Source organism: Apus apus, chromosome Z (assembly GCF_020740795.1).
Source record: "Apus apus isolate bApuApu2 chromosome Z, bApuApu2.pri.cur, whole genome shotgun sequence".
Classification (NCBI taxonomy): Eukaryota; Metazoa; Chordata; class Aves; order Apodiformes; family Apodidae; genus Apus; species Apus apus.
The window spans coordinates 36,759,130-36,778,987 of NC_067312.1; the positions used below are offsets into that span (position 1 = coordinate 36,759,130).

General features: G+C 39.2%; 1 protein-coding gene across 5 annotated transcripts in view; it reads right to left on the minus strand.

Annotated features, from left to right (window-relative positions):
- Window positions 1-1,202: 1,202 nt before the first annotated feature.
- The window catches only part of TJP2 (tight junction protein 2), a 69,147-nt gene continuing 50,491 nt past the window's right edge, over window positions 1,203-19,858 (minus strand). For 4 of the 5 annotated variants that reach the window (XM_051642174.1, XM_051642176.1, XM_051642175.1 and 1 more), the window contains 20 exons: window positions 19,357-19,459; window positions 18,316-18,907; window positions 16,703-16,806; window positions 16,403-16,556; window positions 15,229-15,337; window positions 14,986-15,125; window positions 14,433-14,499; window positions 12,267-12,417; window positions 11,457-11,565; window positions 10,565-10,775; window positions 9,053-9,240; window positions 7,888-7,983; window positions 7,701-7,780; window positions 6,427-6,637; window positions 5,952-6,052; window positions 5,371-5,583; window positions 4,784-4,894; window positions 3,060-3,398; window positions 2,540-2,625; window positions 1,203-2,102 (listed from right to left, as the gene is read on the minus strand). In XM_051642174.1, coding sequence (XP_051498134.1) covers window positions 1,934-2,102; window positions 2,540-2,625; window positions 3,060-3,398; window positions 4,784-4,894; window positions 5,371-5,583; window positions 5,952-6,052; window positions 6,427-6,637; window positions 7,701-7,780; window positions 7,888-7,983; window positions 9,053-9,240; window positions 10,565-10,775; window positions 11,457-11,565; window positions 12,267-12,417; window positions 14,433-14,499; window positions 14,986-15,125; window positions 15,229-15,337; window positions 16,403-16,556; window positions 16,703-16,806; window positions 18,316-18,907; window positions 19,357-19,459 — 3,334 coding nt within the window. In that variant the 3' untranslated portion in view covers window positions 1,203-1,933. The remainder of the gene's footprint in view (window positions 2,103-2,539; window positions 2,626-3,059; window positions 3,399-4,783; window positions 4,895-5,370; window positions 5,584-5,951; window positions 6,053-6,426; window positions 6,638-7,700; window positions 7,781-7,887; window positions 7,984-9,052; window positions 9,241-10,564; window positions 10,776-11,456; window positions 11,566-12,266; window positions 12,418-14,432; window positions 14,500-14,985; window positions 15,126-15,228; window positions 15,338-16,402; window positions 16,557-16,702; window positions 16,807-18,315; window positions 18,908-19,356; window positions 19,460-19,858) is intronic. The other variant, XM_051642173.1, reaches the window with a different exon arrangement.

Genomic DNA, 19,858 nt, shown 5'->3' on the forward strand with positions numbered 1-19,858 from the left:
GTGTGGTACTGAAGTACAGATAAATCCACAACTAAACCTATATAGCTGGAAGAGGAAAAGTTATAATGCTAACAAGTATCTCTAGCTGAATGTAAAAAAAGGCTTAATGAAAGTGATGTATCAGCATTTTTATAAGGATATAAAAAATTATAGTAATTAGGTATTCATATTTCTAGGTATTTAATTCAATTTTTACATGGATATCTTTAATATATTTATTAGTTATCTGGATGAAGGGATCAAGTGCACCCTAAGTAAGTTTGCAGATGATACCAGGCTGGGAGTGTTGAACTGCTTGAGGGTAGGAAGACTCTGCCGAGGGACACGCACAAGCTGGATCATTGGCCAAGGCCAATTGTATGAGGTTCAAAAAGGCCAAGTGCTGGGTCCTGCACTTGGATCACAAAGGAAAAGGACCTGGGGGCGTTGGTCAACAGCCAGCTGAATATGAGTCAGGAGTGTCCCCAAGTGGCCATCCTGGCTTGTATCAGGAATAGCACAGCCAGCAGGAATAGGGAAGTGATTGTGCCCCTGTACTCAGCACTGGTGAGGCTGCACCTTGAGTACTGTGTTCAGTTCTGGGCCCCTCACTACAAGGACATTGAGGTGCTGAAGCATGTCCAGAGAAGGGCAATGAAGCTGTTGAAAGGTCAGGAGCACAATTCTTAGGAGCAGCTGATGGATGGGGTTGTTTAGCCTGGAAAACAGGCTAAGAGGAGAGAAGACCTCTCTATAACTACCTGAAAGGAAGTTGTATTGAGGTGGGGTTGGCCTCTTCTCCCAAGTAACAAGTGATAGGATGAGAGGAACCTGCCCCAAGTTGTGCCAGTAGAGGTTTAGATTGGATATTAGGAAAAATTTCTTCAGTGATGGGGTTGTCAGGGACTGGAACAGCCTGCCCAGGGAAGTGGTTGCATCACCATCCCTGGAGGTATTTAAAAGACGTATAGATGTGGAACTTATTTGGGGTAAAGTGGTGGATGACAGTGTGAGGTTAATGCTTGGATTCAATGATATCAAGGGTATTTTCCAACCTAAATGATTCTCTTCTATAAGTCTAATCTATGATGATCTCACCTGAGATGCATCTTTTCCTTTGCTTCAACAAGAAAATTCTAGCTCTTTATTCAAAAGAGCATCAGAAAACCACATTTTTTATCACATGAGCAACTAACACTTCTTAAAAAAAAAGATACACAAGCTTTGTCTAGAATATATCCTTTATTATTTGCAGTCTGTGTAAATTTTAATACCTGATTGAATTTCTACATCATTTTCTCTGTTTAAGCACATCCTGGTCTTTTCCAACAACACAGTCAATTGCACCTTTATTATGTGCAGTCAGTATTTATGAAATATTGTATATGCATTATGAACTTAGAAAAATAACATGCAGGGAAATCGTTACTATGAAACTGATAAAAAAAGATAGGTAAAATAGTTAATCCCCTTTTAGTGTGTTATGGCTTCACACCAATTATCAGATGTCAAAACCAACAGTTAAAGGCACTTACTGTTCTTCAAATACACTTTCAAATCTAGTTCTATTGCATTAAGAAGTGTACCTCTGGGATCATACTTTCATAACACAGCAGAACAGTCAAAAAAGGCAGCATTATTAAAAGGGAAAAAAAGGGGTTTTATGTTAAAATATGAAAACATCAAGAATTAACACGAACTTTCAGAATTTGGTCCTTATAAAACAGGCAACAGCATTCAGGCAATAGTGATTTCTTTTCTTTAATCCTAACAAAATAATATCCCCAAAAATGAACTCTTCCAGTTCCGGCTTATAGATATGTCTCAGTTGAGTAGCGTACCCTCTAACACCAGCCCGAATAAAAATATAGCTCATCAAGACTAACTACTGCTCCACTTTGGCTGTGAAGTAAGAAACCTTGAGAGAGCACTGTACATGCACATACTAGCAAGCCTACAATTCTGTGTCTCTGTATCTGGATGGCTGTCCATAATACCCCTTCTTAGAGTGGTCTGAGAGCTGCCGACGGTACTCTTCCTCATCCTCTGCATCACTGCCGTAAGTGCCACGGTTCTCTAGATATGGCCTGATAGGAGGTTTCTGGGGTTCTGGAGGTCTGGAGCTAACACAGAAAGACAAGGAAAGAGAGAAAGATTTTTTACTTCAATTCTGAAAAGCTGAAAATACTTGGCATTGGACTAACCGTCATCAAGTATCTAGCACAGGAAGAATGGACATCAAAGGACAAGAATGCAGAAAAGCTGCTGAGTAATACTTTTGGGGAACAAAACTGGCTCTGCAAATACTTCAGCAAAAGAACATCACATTTCTCCCTAGGTAACTCAACTACTGTGAATGAGCTGAAAAGAAAAACAACAATGAAAACCAAGAACAGTTCGCTGAAACTTTGCCCCACCTTTACACTAATCTTTGAGGCCCAGCAAAGTGATATACCAAGGCAGGATTCTTCGTATGAATTAAAAACTGGTAAGATCAGTTTTCCTCCTGCTGGTCAAAGAAACAATCAATACAGAATTCTTTAAACTGGATACACCTTACCTCATAGGCTGGGGCCAGTTCTGTTCTGACTTCTGTGTTTTGACAGGGACAGCATAAATATCTGGATGCTTCTGGGCTATTTCAATCTTTAAAAGAAAGTAGGAGAAAATAACTGTTCTTTTTCAGTCTATCCACAGACTTACAGAAATCCTAGACTGTAGATCTAGCAGGTCACAGCTACATCTGAAACAATTACAGCACAACTTGATAACTGATCTTATTCATATTCCTACAATTACAGAATCTCTTGCTAGTGTAGTAATTATTCAAAGTGCACATGAAAAAAATGGACTGCCAAAGCCAACAGGATTATTAGAAGACACCTTTCTATAGTTGCAATAGGAAGCCTAAAGATACATCCTGGTTTGACATCCAAATCCACACCAATGCCTGTATGTGTGGTTTCTCAAACTTCTCCCTCCAGAAGCAATGCCATGCAAGGGCATGATTTTCACTCTCAGGATGCAGGCCGTTCTGCATGCTGGAAAGCACAGCAGGGAGAGGATGCATCTTTTCATACCCTGGCATTCTGGGCCTCTTGTAACTCCTGCATTCTTTGTATCCTTGCCTTGTGATCCATCTCCTCAAATATTTTGACTTTCCTCAATACAGACTTTGGAGTATTTTCTTGTTCGCTTCCTTCCTCTTCCAGCTTTGCTTCCTCCTTCTCCTCTGCAGGTGGGACTGCTGGCTGAGAGTTTCTCAGGATGGGACGCCCAAAAGCTGGTTTCACAGAAACTGGTGGTGGTGCTGCTTTAGCTGATACAGTTGGAGGCTCACTGCTGACTGCAATGTTACTTGATTTGGAGTCATAGTTCTTGGGGAAGTCATACACATCCTCTTTGTTTTGTAACTTTCCCTGTAAGTATAAAACATGCAAGCAAAGCTTACATCAGCAACTTTTAAATTTCAATTTCAAAGTAGTGCTTTAATTTGAAATTATTTTGCCTACTTATGTATGTATTAAAACTGTCAATCACAGAATGGTTTGGGTTGGAAGGGACCTTAAAGATCATCTAGTTCCAACCCCATGGGCAGGGACACCACCTACTAGATCAGGTTGCTCAAAGCCCAATCCAACCTGCCCTTGAACACTTCCAGGGATGGGGCTTCCACAACTTCCCTGTGCAACTTGTTCCAGCGTCCCACCACCCTCATAGTGAAGAATTTCCTTCTTACGTCTAACCTAAATCTCCCCTCCTCCAGTTTTAATCCATTACCCCTTGTCTTCTCACTACCTGCCCTTGAAACAGGTGCATGCCCTTCCCAGCTTTCCTGTAGCCCCTTCAGATAATGGAAGGCTGCTGTGAGGTCTCTGTGGGCCATCCTCTCCAGATTGAACAATCCCAGCTCTCTCAGCCTGTCTTCATAGGAGAGCTGCTCCAGCCCTCTGATCATCTCCATAGCCCTCCTCTGGACTTGCTCCAAGAGCTCCGTGTTCTTTTTGTGTTGGGGGCTCCAGAACTGGACACAATACTCCAGGTGGAGATCATTTTCATCTGAAGTAACCTTTGAAAGGTATTTGAACAACTGCAGCATCTTCATCCTATATTCATTCACTACACATCAACCTATAGAAGACTAGCACATTTAGACTTGTTTGTCTCACTTGTTAAGGATTATCAGGTTTTTTATTCCATCTTTATTTTCCTTACACGTCCTACTCTGCCCAGTCTTCATTATCAAGGCATACTTGGGTGTAATTTGAATACATGCAGTATGTGAAGGCACCCTTCTTCACAAAGGAAGGACTTTGGGCCCAGGGGAAATCAGGAATTGCTAAAATAGAAATTGGTGTCAAAACATCATCAATTTTTACCCTGCATCATTCCTGAGCAAGGTTTGAATAGATAGTTGACATCAATTTCTAGTGATAGAGACCTATTTCAAAGGTCATATAATCTGGTTTTGTGATGGCCACAATAATGGCCATCAAATAGCTTCTCCTGATGATTAGGCTACACTTGTTCTTGCTGAGCTAAAAAAGTACCTTTCAATTTCTTGGCAGACACAAAAAGGAGTCTACTTTCTTATTCCATTAAGAGATCATATATATCAGAAGAGAACTATCATCCTTAAAGTTTTCTCTTTGCTTGATCCTGCAATGCCTTCAGTCATTCCTTCTCTCCACACTTACAAAGTTTTCTATTCTCTGATCATTCCTATTGCTCTTCCTAATGTGCTACCCTGGACAGTTCTCCAGAAAGAGGAGCTTTGTATTCAGGTTTGTTTCTGCAAGTTTACCTTAGGCGGTTCAGGCTTGAATGCTGGAGGTGGACTTGGTTCTCTAAGGATCTCCCTACTACCAGCTTTTCTCAACTGCGCCCTTGGTTCTGGACTAAATTTTTTTAAACTCTGAAAGAAGATAAGAGATAAGATCATTGCAGCATCCAGTAATTCAATCTTTTTTTTCTCTCTCTAGCTTACTATTTTATTAAAACCCTGGACTCAAACGATTGTCAGCAACCTGACCACAATCAGTGCAGATGTAATTGCAAAGTTCAAGGTGATGAGAACTCATCAGGAAACCTACAAAGTTAGGCAGAAAAGCAGTCCTATGATTATTTTTGTTCTAAACAATGTAGGTCTAACACACTATCAGAGGTAAGAAAAGCTGCAGATAAAACCACTCACATTTTTAAGGGCTTTCAGAAAGTCCAAAGCAGTCTTTTTGAAAAACACAGAATCACAGAATTATAGAATGGTTTGGTTTGGAAGGGACCTTAAAGTTCATCTAGCTCTAACCTCCCTGCATGGACAGGGATACTTCCCACTAGACCAGGTTGCTTGAAGCCCTATCTAATTTGGCCTTTCATATCTAATTATCTCACCTCCTCCTGATGCACAGGTTCAGAAGACCTGCTAACAGATGAAATCCTTGGTTCATCCAAGGTCTCATCAAGTTCATTGTCAGTGTATGCACCTCCTTCTCCATCCGTATCCTCTAGGTCACTGATCAGCCGACTGTCACAACTTAAGTAGTCAGCACCCATTGCAGTAAGGTAAGACATACGATCATCTGCATCATCTTCCATGCCATCCATCTAGAGAAAAGTCAGTAAAAATTAAGGAACAAATATTAAATATATAAGAATCTCAACATCAGGTCAAACAGCTCCTTAAGAATGACTCTGCAGAACTGAAAGAATCTCTAATGAAGAATCATAACCAAAAGTTGTGTAAAAGTTTACCCCTCGTCAGCCCTCTTGCCTAGCCACAGCCTTAGTGATGAAAGCTCTGAAGTATAGCAGAAAGAAAAATAATAAATTATTTTTTGTTACCAAGGCAGACATCAAATTACTAATTCTCCAGGCAATGCAGCATTGTCAAACAAAATTTTGAACAACTTTTACTGGCAAGACATATCTTGAAACATCTGTATAGCCTAGCACAGTGTGGACTGACTGCTTACCTTTCCTTCTGATACCCATACTGCTTCTCCTTGCTGTTGTTGAATTGTATCTTTCAGATGACCATACCAGCTATCATTGACTGAATTCAAATTGATGGTGGCTGTAAAAAATTGAAGGGAAAAGTATATATACAGTAAATGCTACAGTGATCCTTTATCCAGTCTTTGCTGTTCAACACTTCTTGGTTTAGTTATGTAAGAATGTTAAACAGCCATTTCATTTAGATCATTGACAGAAGAACAATATTTTTATGTTATTGTTTGTCCACTTCCCAAGCTTAATAAATACCTTTTATTTTTAATTACAGTATGCTGATTCACTATTTCTTTTGTATTAGAATTTGGCAGAACCAGGAATGCTGAAAAAAGTCAAGGAAGGGATTGGTCATGACCATACCTTCACACCCTTTTAGTTCCAGCCTGCATGAGTTAACATGCAGAGTAGTAAGCAGGTTAGACACACATTCTTCCTTACCTGTAAAGAGGTGGGAACAAGTTTTCTTCAGTTTGTTCGCTTGCTCATAAAGCTTTCTTGAGCTCTTGTTAGATGTGGGACACAGCCTTTGTCTCATGGTTTTCACACCCTGCTTACTGTCTGGGTTAAAGAAGACCACAATTGGAAACCACTGGGTATAGTTTAGCAGGTCCACTGCTTTAGGGGTCACATCCAATAGCGCATGTTTATCCTGTTAACAAGAAAACCCAGTCAGGGTACTGCTTGTGAGTACACGAGGAGGAGGTTGGCACATGGTATCCTAGGAAAATCAGGGTATTTTTTTCCAACTAAGACCACAACTTGTTGGATTTTTTCCCCACAGTTTTATCACATTCAGAAGCCAGAGCAAGCAGCCAATTTCTTTCAGCTCCATTTTTCCAAACAGCTTTTGTCTGAATGTTCTCATTATTTTGTTAACTAACTCACAAGTTAAGTAAAATGCACTTATTACACTATTTTTTTAAATAGGTAGTGAAAGTTAACTAGCTTTTCTCTTAACCTGGTCTCAACACAGCTTCCACTACCATTCTGGGTGTTATCTGTGAGCTTTTATGTAAAGTTGCTAGCTAAGGCAAATCTCACTCTTTTGATTCAATATATTCCTTCTTATCTACTTCTACTGCAAAGATGAATGGGATTTTCAAACACATGCTTCAGTGGGGCCGGAGCTTCGAACAGACTTGTGTGACATTCTAACCCCTCTGGCATCAGCTTTATAGGGCTCAGGGCAGTAAGTTGTGGAGTACATTTGTTTTGCCCCAGTGCTTTAGGTTACTTCATTACCATCTATTTACTTGACCTCTAAACAGTATTATAAAAACAGTCAATGCAAACTGTGACACAATCTCAGTAGAAGCCACTTAGCTGTCATAGTCACTTCCCTTCCAGTTCAATAGTAGCAACTCTGAAGCATTCTTAAATGTTACATTTCTCATGACAGTAAGAGCAAATAGAGTTTCCACAGTGAATTCAGAAAACATATATAAAAACACAGATGCCCCTGTCTTCACATTTAGAATTGACTAAGGAGAATTTAATTTCTAGTGTCAGGTTCACCCTCCCACTTGGAGGAGAGCTACCAAAATGATCAAAATTGTTGTTGGGCGATTTCAAAACAGCCCTATAATTAAGGCAAGTCTGTTTAATGCAGAAATAGACGCAGTGAAGATTTGAGAACTCTGCAAGTCTAAGAAGCAAACAAATCAAACTAAATGTCTTTGAGTGTAAGCAATTTGCACAAACAAATACTATACCTGCTCAATGATTTGCCTCACAGTGTTCAAGCGCACTACCCCAGTTGACTTCTCTGAACCCGCGTCTCTGGGTTCTGTCTCTGCAAAGACAATATTTTAGCTTATTTAGAGTGGCCAGACAGCTGCGATTATTAATTTGCCTGTTCTCTCAGTTAAGGATGAGAAGAAAGCTAGGAAGACAACTTACTTGCTGTCTGGTACAGGTGAGGCAAATCATTTGACAACTTTTCCATAGCAACATCTGCAATAGGGCCAAATATCACCACTGGTCTCTTAAAACCAGCTGAAAGAGAAAAAATTTGGAGAAAAGATAAGTCTGATAAGATTGGTTTTATATGTAAGTTAAACAGCCCAGAAGAGAGCCTCAATCACTACACAAGGTTATGAGTGAGTTGAAGATATTAAAAAAAATATTTCTCAAGAAGTTTGTACAACAGCAGAGCTCACACAGACAGCTATTTGTATCAGGTGAGAAAGCAAAATGGGTTGTTTTATTTTAACAGCTGCCTTACTCCTTCTAATGAAAATGTGTTAGGAGGATTCTACATTCTGAAAACATACAGCAGATCTTCAGTAATCTTTCCATCCAGAACAACAGCATGAACCTTGACCCAGTGAATTTTGAGTGAATAAAGATAAAAATGCTGAACCAGCTGCAGGGCAGCTTGAAGAAAACATGAAATGCAACAACATTCTGTTACACTTATGTCAAAACAAGTGCAAACCCAGTCCTTGTAAGTTGACAGGTAAATGCCATTCTATTGCTCAATCTTCATCTTGATATCTGGGAACTCCTTTAAAATACTTTTTACTATTTTGTTTCACAATACGGCAATGTGTGAATACCCAGAAAATTACCTTTATTTGCTCAACATCATTAGTAAAACAGCTAGTTTAAAGCCTGAGATGGACCACATAAACCTTGGTTACATTTGGATAATGCTGGAAATACTTGGGTTTTATTTGCTCTCAAGGTAATGTTAAAGTGGTATTTATGAGCAAGTTAGACTGCCATTGATCTCAGGCATATGGATGATACTTTCAGAACTAGTCAAGGGGAATCAGAGGAAACAAGAAAACCCTGTCTGTGTCTTCCTCTTTTCATTTTAAACCTTGAAACTGGCACATGTAATTTGGAGGCAAAGGAGAACAGCAGCAGTTTAAAAACATAAAGCACTTCTTTCTTAGAGTAGTTAATAGCATCCAGAAAATTGCATTCTGAGAAAAATATCCCTTCCTGCTGCTCAAGTTTAACCCAAGTTGTTTGAAAGCACTTACTTAGCTGACCAAACATTTGGATACTGAGCCAGTCATTAATAAAAAGGCAGCTGGCTCACAGCACTCTCACTTACCCTCACGCAACTGAACTCGCTCATAAGCTGGGAATTTTGTGCTGACAGATACAAGAGCTGTTAGATCTTCACGACTCTTTCTCAGATTCTTCTTCACTCCAGATCGCTGGCCACGTGTTCTCCAGAAATCTGCCCTATCACTGGAGCCGTCTTTTTGGGCATTTTGGACACTGGCCATCTGCTCAGCCCTGACATAGAAACCACAGAGTTCATTTGTACAGAACCAGTTAAAGAAGAAAGGCAAAGACACTTTCACAACATGTTCTGAATTTACAGGTAATTTGCCAGATAGACAGCTATGACTGGAGGAAAGAACAGAGAAGTCCTTCTGCCTTGGAGCAAACGTACTGTCAGAATGATGCTGTGACCCATCACAGCTGCAAGACTGCTAAGCAGGAATGACTCCTCAGGCCTTAAACTGGTTACTCACAGAAGCATAAATAAAATAATGCAACTGCAAAGAGGTGGTGAAAGAATGCAACTCAGAACTTAAGTCCAAAGAAATTACTGTTAGCGTTCTCTTCTCCATTAGGCCTTCTAAGTGAAGCTGCTACAGCACAGAAACAAAGGTTTGGTCAGATCAATTAACAGAGAGGACAGAATGTACTAACCCAGAAAGGGGCCAGGGAGTCACAGAAGAAGTGTATTTCAGGAACCTGTACAATGCAACTGTGAGCTATTATCCTTCATCTTAAAATCACAACCATACACAAGAACTTAAAGGCAACAGGATTAAAAATACCCTGTTGTTGTTGTTTTCTTTTTCTGATGAATTTTAATACTTTTACTCATTGTGCATGTTTCAACCTTATATATATTGCATATATTACCTTACATGAATTTTGACTATGAAAGCATGTTCAAGCAAAAAACATTGCTACGGGTCACTCAGTATTTCACACAAAAATAAGGACTACAACTGCCAAGAAATATTAAGTCTTGGAATAAATTCTTGAAAAATTTTCCGCAAAGATATACAAAAGAAATTCAGGCTCTCAGGTTCTTTTAAAAGATGAATCATTGGAGTATTCTTGTACAAACAGTATTTAGCTTCCTAAGTTCAAGGAGGTTTTTTGTTTTGGTTTGGTTTTTTGTTGTTTTGGTTTTTTTTTTGTTGGTTTGATTTTATGTGTTTGGGGACAGAGCAGGACGGGGTGGAGAAGATGGAAAAAAGGCAAAAAAAAAGAAAAAATAGGACTCTCCACACATTTTCTAGAAGATTAACTGAAGCAACTAGTTGTCAAAGCTTGGTTGGTTGCTGACACAAAAGCTCTAGATCTGTGTTGCAAATACCTGATCTAGTATGTAGGTGATGCATACAGATCTTTTTCACATCCTATCACATAATGCTGTGGTTCTAAATCTACAGTTTTACAGGTACAAGTGTGAAAGTACAGACTGAACAATAGTAAGGGGAAAAAACAAAGGAAGAAAGGTATGACATAGGAAGCAAAAATCATTTGGGATAATCTTACTTCTAACAATGGGTAGGAAGACAGGATGTCACCTTACCTGCTCTTGTTTGGAATGAGGCCTTTTTCTAGTTCATTTCCAATTCTCACAGCCAGCCAGTTTCCCAGCTTGCCATCATACAGTGTATCAACTACTCTAAAGATCTCTCCTCTGGTGAACGCTAAGCTCTGTGGTGATTCTTTTTCACACTCAAAGTGGCTCCTGATGAAGAATGAATCTCCTCTGCCACAGGCCATGATGTCTCTGTAGACTAAAACAGGAACTCCCCTTCAGTTTACATTTTTTTAACATGTGAAAGAAAGATTAAGCTGTCATTCTAGAGAACAGTTGAGAAATTCTTCCCCTCCACTAAAAAGATGAAAAAAAATCAGCCTTCACACCTATTGCCTTACACAAATATTTAGAGTGTTCTGTACTTGAACACATACAGCCCTCACAGCTCTGAGGGAAGGAAGTATTTGCACCTTCCCAAAGCAAAAAGCAGCTGTGGTACTTTAGTATTACAGCAGGCTGTGTCTCCAACAGGAAAGCAATCAGCTTTGCTTGCTCCTGAGCTGTTCACCAATAGAACCATTTGCTGCCATCTGACTGAATCCCTTATGATTGTCAAGGCACAGCAGGAAAGGAATGCTAACAGCATACCTTGGGCCAGCTGCTATAGACAGCAGCAGTAGAGTGCCACTCTTCAGGATTAAGAAGAGGTGCTACTTGCTAGTATTGAAAGAGATGGAGAAGTGCTCTCAACAACACATGACACATGCACATCAGTATGGCCCTAGAGGTATGGAATGCAGCTACCTTCTGAACTACTGAAAAGGAGGGTAACTAAAACACTACCAAGAATAAACACAAGAGAGACTCTTCATGGTTTCACAAAACAGAGCTTAAAAGCTTCATGGATCTATACACAGCTTTTGTTTAAAGCACCTACCTTCATACTTGCTTTGAGCCAAAATTGTCACTGTTTCACCTTTAGGAATTTCTAAGAGGTACAAAACAGCATCTTCCCGAACAATGCCTCTGAAGTCTTGAGTGTTTACCTATGTACAAAAAAAAAATTAAAAAATTAAAAAAATAAACACCTGAAAAATCAACAATAAAAGGAATAAACAAAGATTTCTGTTTCATCTAAAAAATCTTAAATATTCACTTCCCTTAGCCATTAACAATAATATTTCTGAAATAACAAGGTCCTGGATGTGCACTGCTAGATTGTTGCTTCTACTTTCAACAGGCTCCAAAACGCCTTGAAAATCAAGGCACTTGCTAGAGAAAAATATGTAGAAATTACATTAGCCTCCTATTCAAATTTTCAGGGGGGGGGAAAAAAAAAAAGAGCAGAATTTAAAAGAACAAAACGGCATAGATGATATACTTCAGAAACTGGAAAAATACATCACTGTTACCAAGGAAACTGATGATTGAAGATGAAAGAAGAAAATTTTTTTTTTTGCCTCAATTTTTTCCCTCTCCCAGATTAGAAAGAAACACTGTACAAAAAATTAATTTAGCCATCTTGGGGCATGTTTCTTGATTAATATTTCTCCTACCTATCCACAAAATCTTTAACTAAAGCTTGATACACAATTCTTCAAAAACTCTTGTCAGTAAAACCCCTCTACACACACTTCCAAAGAAACAACTTGACTTTTTAAGATCAAAATTTCTTCTTTATTTTTGCTAAGAAGCAAACAAAACAAGATAAAATGCTGATTTGCATCTCAGAGACATATACTCATACCTTAAGAATCTGATCTCCTTCCTGCAGTCCTTCCTGATCAGCTGAAGTGCCTTCTTGAATTCCAGCAATAAATATCCCTACATCATTTCCACCAGCTAGTCGGAGACCCACGCTGTCCCCTTTCTTGAATCTCACCATTTTCGTATTAGGACTACAAGATTTACAGGCAGGAAAAGGAAGCAAGGGTAGATGTTAGGCACACGAAAAGAACAGGTTGTCTAAAGAAATAAAAAATTGCAAAATGCTTTCAACAAAATCATACTATAATAATCTTAGCCTCTTTCACCATATAGGCTGTATTTACCCAGGTTTACTTCAGGGAGAGAAGGAAACAGAGAATTTGCATTTTTCAGAGTGGAAATTGAACTAGGAAGAGTGACTAAGTGTCATATACAGACTTGACAGAGCAGGAAAGCATCTCCCTGCTCTTGAAGTCCCAAAATAGTCCCCTACCTATGAGATCCACTCTCAGATAAGCAGCTGGGTTTTTGTGAAAACAGCCTGAGTTGTAAATCTTAATAATCATTGTTATTCCCTCTATAGGCTTGAGAACTGTCATATTAATTAAATTTATACCTATTTGCTTTGCAGTTTAACATGTTTGTTAGACAGAATTCTTCAAGTTTCTTGCATTGAGAAATATTTCCTAGTATACTTTACTGATATGCTAAGAATCAGTGCTTTCCTATTCCAGTGAGACAGGCTGCTGGACCAGGTTCAGTGGTATTGCTGTCAGAAAAGCTGAAAGCCTGAGTGACCTTCCAATAACAGAGGACAGTACTTATCTGTCAGCGTTTGTCAGTAATACCCTAAGCCTGTATTAAAAATTCCCCTTCACCAAAGTAATAACTTGATTAATTTGTACATCAATGACAACATACGCAGGGTACAACACTGAAAAGATCTCATAGGAGAAACCATTTGAGAAAATACTCCATGCTACAGACTATTTTCAAAATCTTATCAGCCTTCTCCTTACAATCTCAGTGTTCCTCCCCCTTCAATTCCATACTTGGAAACTCTCAAAAAAACCTTCTAAGTTGATTTCTTATTAATACAGTTTGCAAATTTTAGTATCTTAATTGTTAAAGAATCAACAATTCCATGTCCCATCTGACAACTTTTAAAAACCATCAAAAACGCCCACAAAAATAAACTTTGGAAGCAGTATTTTGTTCATTTCTAAGAAAAGACTAGAATAGCAATACAAACAGCTCAGGCTTGCATTTGAAGACACAAATTTCTGCGCAGAAGTTTCCAGCCTGTACAGAAAGCCTTGTCTTGCAATATGCTTGTTTACAAATTAAAGAGCAGCCATTCTCTTTATATCTTAATATTGCGGGGAAGGGAAAGGTTGCCTTTTGCATGCATATAAAATAACACAAGAGGTGTAAAATACATTTCCGTAGAATTACACAGGTTAGAACAGGCCTCTGTTTAAAGCAGGTTGTTCAGGGCCTTGACAACCGGTCAAGGTTCTGGAGTATCCCTGGTGATGGAGATAGCACAACCTACAAAGGAAAGCTGTTCCAGTGGTTAACCAGCCTCATAAGAAAAAATTTTCTTGTTAAACCAAGTCAGAATCTCTGGTGTTCCAGCCGGTGCCCCTTGCTCTTTGTCCTACTACTGCACTCCTCTGAGAAGAGTATGCTTCTGTTTTCCCTGCATCCACTCCCCATTAGGCTGTTGCTGACAGCAACAAGATGTCCCTTCAGTCATATCTTTTCCAGGCTTAACAAATCCAGTTTTCCTGGTCTTTCCTCATATGTCATACGCTACAGCTACTGACCCCTTAGACTCGCTCCAGTGTGTCAATGTCTTTCTTGTCCTGGGAGCCCCAAAATGGACATAGTTCTCCAGATACTATCTGAAAGTGCCAAATAGAGCAGAATAAAAATATAAAAATACACCATTGTGTACATTCCCATGCAAGCCCAGAATCACCTATACCTTCCTGGCAGATACTTCTAAAAGTAAGTTTAATTCAAATATGGTCAGAAGCCATGTCATCTCTTCTTGGCATTAAGCTATAAAGGAAGTAGCATTCCAAATGGGCACACAAAAAAACCCCACAACAATCAACAACACAAACACATGCAAGAAAAACCAGGTACAGGTCACTGGAAAAACAATGAGTGCAAAAGAAAATGGCCAGTGCCACCTTACCCATATATCGCTTCATCTTCAGCGCTGGGTTTAAGAATTGTTCTGGTAACTGCTTTTGGTTGAGACACTAAATGAAAAAAAGGAAATAGAAGTTACTGAGCTATTAAAAAATTATAAATGGCAGCAATTTTAAGCTATCAGAAAGCAATCAAACCCCTCTGTGAGAAAGATTGTCAAGCATGTCTTCAGCCAGAACTGTTTTACTTCCCTTTTTAATTATTGAAAATGAGCAAAAAGGTCAAGGGAAGCACACACAGCTCTTTCAGGCAAACCAGGACAGCTTTTAGGAACAGCTTCATTTGGCTGCTTAGGACAATGGGCTACCATAGATGTTCTAGGAGGGTACCTGCTATCTGAGGTGGTAATTGTAATAAGCAACTGTCTTCAAATAATCACAGGTGTTCCTTCTCTCTCTGCACCACAAAGGAAAGACAGACCTCTTCTCTGTGTATCAGGATGGGGATTGACAAAAAGAGTATACTAGATCAACATGACTGGGGCAGTAGACATTCTGTGGCCAGGGGAAAAAGAACCAAAACCTTCCAACTCTGACCTTCTGGGTCTTCCTTGTACTTTGGTTCTTTGTTTGTGTCTGCAACTGTGACAGGAGGAGTAGCACTTTCTCCAGACGATTTGAATGGCGTAGGCATTGCACCCATCCTGGACATCCTACTGGATGAATCATCTTTTGCACTGAAACAAAGAAAAAGACTTTTAAAAAGTGCAGTAAAACCAGGATTTTAAGAATTTACTTGACAAGAATTAGAAAAATGGAGTAGAAAAGACCTTTTCTTACTTTGGTTTCTCTTTCAGCTTTTCATTGGATGAATGTGAATCTAGATCAGAATGACGTAATCTGTCATCTTGAGGAGAGAATGATCTGTTTGACTCTATTTCAGAAATGTCTGTAAAGAGAGCAGCAACTCAAGAAATGCAGGATTTGTTTAAATTATCTCCACATCTGATCACCACATCTGTTTACAAAGCTTTCATATATAAGATGTGCTGAACCTTTAAGCCTACTCCTCTTCCAAGATGGATTTGAGTAGGGTTAAGAAAGTGCAGTATGCCTTTTAGTGTTTCCATTCCCTGACCCCTCCCCCTTTCCTCCCCGCCCTCCCCCCAAAATAATTTAAAAATCAGGAAGGTTTCACACAACCTTTAGGAAACACATTTACATTACACAACTACTCTGAGCATACCATAGACTCATTACTAGTGTTAGCAGCCTCTTTTTTATTTGAGGTCACACAAAGGTTCCCAAACAGAAGACCACCTTCACATGAACAGCCCTCACAACACTGCTTTTCAGTGACAAGAGAGAAGACCTCATACGTGAACCATATCTCTGTCTTCACAGTTAAACTGATAAAAAGTTGCATCCAGTATTCCAACATCAGAGAACCAAGAATCTTGCACTAAATAATGTAACAGACATTCCAAGCCTTTTCCAAAGCAAGATTATGTTGAGAGATATAGGTAATACATTGTGAGAGATCATTTGTTCAGAACAGATACTGAAAGAGTATTCTCAGTTGTCCAGGGGAACTTAATTTCCTTCTCCTGACATTTTTTACCTCTCTTTGAAAGCTGTCATAAATGCTAATGCCCTTAGAAGGAGTAACTAGTGCCATCAACTTCTTTTTAAAACTGAAGTCTTCTATTAAAGGAACTGACTCACTTCTCAGAAGGCAGACTAATTTTGCCAGACCAGCATTTCTTCTCTCTCTGACCCTGCCCAAAGTGTAATTATACAATTACTAGAAAATTCTTTCACCTAAAGAAAGTGGGATTGATGCTTAACTGGATGTTATCTAGGTTTGAGTTTGGTTTTTTGTTGCGGGTTTTTGTTTTGTTGTTGTTGGTTTTTTATTTAAAGAACCTAGTATCACTCTAAGACAGCAAAACACAGTAAGCTCTATTCTACCCCTGTGGAGAGCCCAAAATTTTGTATCCACATTAAACCTCACCATCCATTTCTGAGTCACTGTCGTTCAATGAAGGAATGTTGAGCAGTGTCTGCTTTCTGTCCCTGAGGACAACCAGCTGGAGCTTCCCCCGTGACTTCTCAATCAATTTTCGGGCATCAGCTAAAGACATGTTCTCTGTCACTGTACCATTAATCTAGACATAAAAAGGCAACAATAACACTACAAGTAGACAAACAAGGCCATATTGTGCTCAAGTTTAATATTGAACTTGTCTATAACATGACATACTCCAGAGTAACAAATGCCTGCTGAACTCCCAGCAGTACAAGCATAACAGACCTTGAGAATGATATCCCCTTCATGAAGGTTGCCATCTTTGGTTGCTAGGCCAGTACGGGTCATTTCCTTTATGAAGATCTGACTTCCAAGCCGGAGGCCATATTCTGCAATCAGGGAAATTATCCAACATAGCTCAGAAGATGCATGAGAATGCATTTTCTAAAAAAACCTACACAGTGTACATGCAGCACATCCCACTACACCATTAAAAAAAAAATATTAAAAATGTGGACCTAGTAAACTGACTTAAACCCAGGTTAAACCTCCTATTTCTGTGCTGTCACTACAGTAAGAAAAAACATCATTCCAAAACCAATCACGGATGATTAGTCTGCACCTTCAACAAGAGAACAATGCCTTCTGGAGGTGCTTATTAACATGCTGGACTAGATTCTCTCTCTGTATCATACTTTGCATGGCATAGAAAGGAAGGTAAAAGAGTCAAAAGGTGATAACAGAGAGCTCCATGCTGACCCTATCGTATCTGTACCCCAGCAAGCTTCTTGGTTGTTTCAGAAAATTGATTTTTTATTCCTTCCCCCACCATCCTTTCTTTCCTCTTTGCTTAGAGTTACTTGGATCAGTATATTTGCCACTTAAAAAGACAGGCAACACTCTTAAAACACACACATCGTAGAAGAACAGAAAAGGAAATAAACTGTTATCTGCTTTTAAAAATCACTGCATTTGAGTGTGTATGTGGAGAATCCATATGATTTTTACAGAATTACTGGCTACATATAAAGCTTAACAAAGACATTTTAAATTTCTCCTTATTTGTATACCTATCTGCATTACCTTTACAAGTGGAAGTATTACACAGGGGGAAAAAAATAAGAAAAGGGATCCTTGCCAGTCAATGAAAAAGAAAAAAATGTTAGCTCCTGCATGCAAAGCTTTTATCAACATAAAATTCTTACAATCATAACAGAACAGTTTAGAAAAAACCAATAACCCACGAAACTCCACAAACAAATCACTACACTCCCAAAAAAACTGAAACAGAAAAGAACGCACAACCTACTATCAGAAATGCTTTGCAGCACTGGAGTCTTTATTTCATGGCACACAAAAGATCAGGCTTTTGACTTTCATTTACACACTCCACTACTCAGCAATGAAAGGCTGTTTCAGCTGTTGCTATTTCAGTATTCTTTAACTACATGCTGAAATATTCAGAAGCAAACAATCCTTTGAACTATTTAATTATACCAAAGGGAATAAGTAAGTGCACTATTAAAGGCAGAGTCTTCTCTTCACCCTTTGTAGCTGACCCTTTTGTAGATTTGCCAAGTGTTATCTGAATCATGATCAGATCCATGTTTCTCACCAGAACCAGAAGAATGGGGTAGAGAAAATGGAAAGCCAAAGGACAGGGTGGCTTGAAAAGACTGAAGCAAAGTAGGTGAACAGTTCTTCGTTCAAAGGTGCTGGGTGGGAAAAGCACCCCAAACTAGCGAGGAAGAATTAAAAGAACAACTTAAGTGATCAGTAAGGAAACTCAAAATGTAGCCTGTAAAAGCAGAGAATATTCAATTCAGCTCCTCTCCCTCCCCCACCAAAATAATATGCTGTATTAAAAGTCAGTTCCTCTCCTCCCCAATGATACATACCTTCATTATGTCTCCCTTTTGTTAAGAGAACACTGATTGGTCCATTCTGATCCTGCAGTCCTAAGTACTCATGTTGATGGTGTGTTTCAGGTGAAGGACTCCGGGAACGAAGTCTGTCCCGGCTCTGACTCCTCATTTCCTTCCCATATCTAGGATCAGGTTGAGATCCACGACTATAACTGTGTGGGCTGTAGTCTCCTCTGTAGTCTCCTCTGTAGTCCCGTTCATAGCCACCATCCCTGTCAATGCTCCTGCCCCTGCTCCGATCTCTTCTGTAGTCTTGATCCAAGCTCCTGTCAATGCTTCTACCACGACTCCGATCACGGCTGTAGCTGCATTCCCTATCACGGTCCCTGCTTCGGTTGCGTCCTCTGTCCTGTTCCTCTCTGTAGCCCTGATCCAGACTGTTTCCCCAGCTTTGGCTGCGCCCTCCATTACCACTATGCCAGCTTCTTTCGCTGTAGCCACTTCGAGCACTTCTGCCATCAAATTCTGCATGGTCATCCATTACGTCTAGAGCTCTGTCCTCATAATCAAGGGAGGGGCTTCTCCTCAGTGCAGCAGCCTGCACTTTTCTTGGTCTTTTCACTACCTGTTGAGTGCAATACGAAATGGTAAGAATGTGAAATTCAACAGATAAAGGTTGGAAGAAAAAAAAAAAAAAAAAGTTGTATTTATAGAACAACCAGTAAATTAGATTATTTAGATGTGCAGAAGAAATATTTATTATGTCTTTCACAGACTGGTAGACATGGTAGGCACTGGAAGGGACTTCTGGAGATCATCTAGTCCAACCTCCATGGCTAAAGCAGATTCACCTAAAGCAGACTGCACAGGATTGCATCCAGGCAATGTTTTGAATATCTCCAAAGAAGGAAACCCCACAGCCACTCTTTGTTTAATTTACTTTGTACATTCTACTGAGCAAAGGTGTGCTTTGCTTTATGCACTTACAGTACCCTTCACTGAAGAAAACAAAAATCTTAGCTTGTTACACAGGCACATTCTAATATAGAGTGAATACATTTGCAATTTACTTACAATGGTGGCCACTTTTCCACTTTTCCTAAGTTGTTGGACTGCAAAAGAATGTAGAACATTTTCCATTGGTGTCCCATTAACCATGACCACTCGGTCATTTTCTCTGGAAGAGAGGTAAGGGGAAAAAAAAGAATAAAAGGATTTAAAAGAAGTTTTCATGAAAACACCAGAAAAACATTTTTATTTCTTTTTTCCCCAGGGGCAACATATGGATTTCACCCACTTTAACAGGGAGTTTTGCTTAAAAACTGTGTTTGTATACAAATGCTACCATTTAAAAATAAACCTTTGGGTAGTGGTGTATATCTTTGTACATGTACTATCGCTAACTTGCCGTAACATCAAAAATTTTGTTTTTTAAAGCATATTTGTGATGACTACTAAAACTTTTTTTTAAATTCTTGCAGAACACGTATTTCACATCTAGTGCTAGATTTTTTTTTTTTTTCATACCAACATGTTTCAAATTGCTACAGCCATAGCAGTATTCAAATTTTGACAG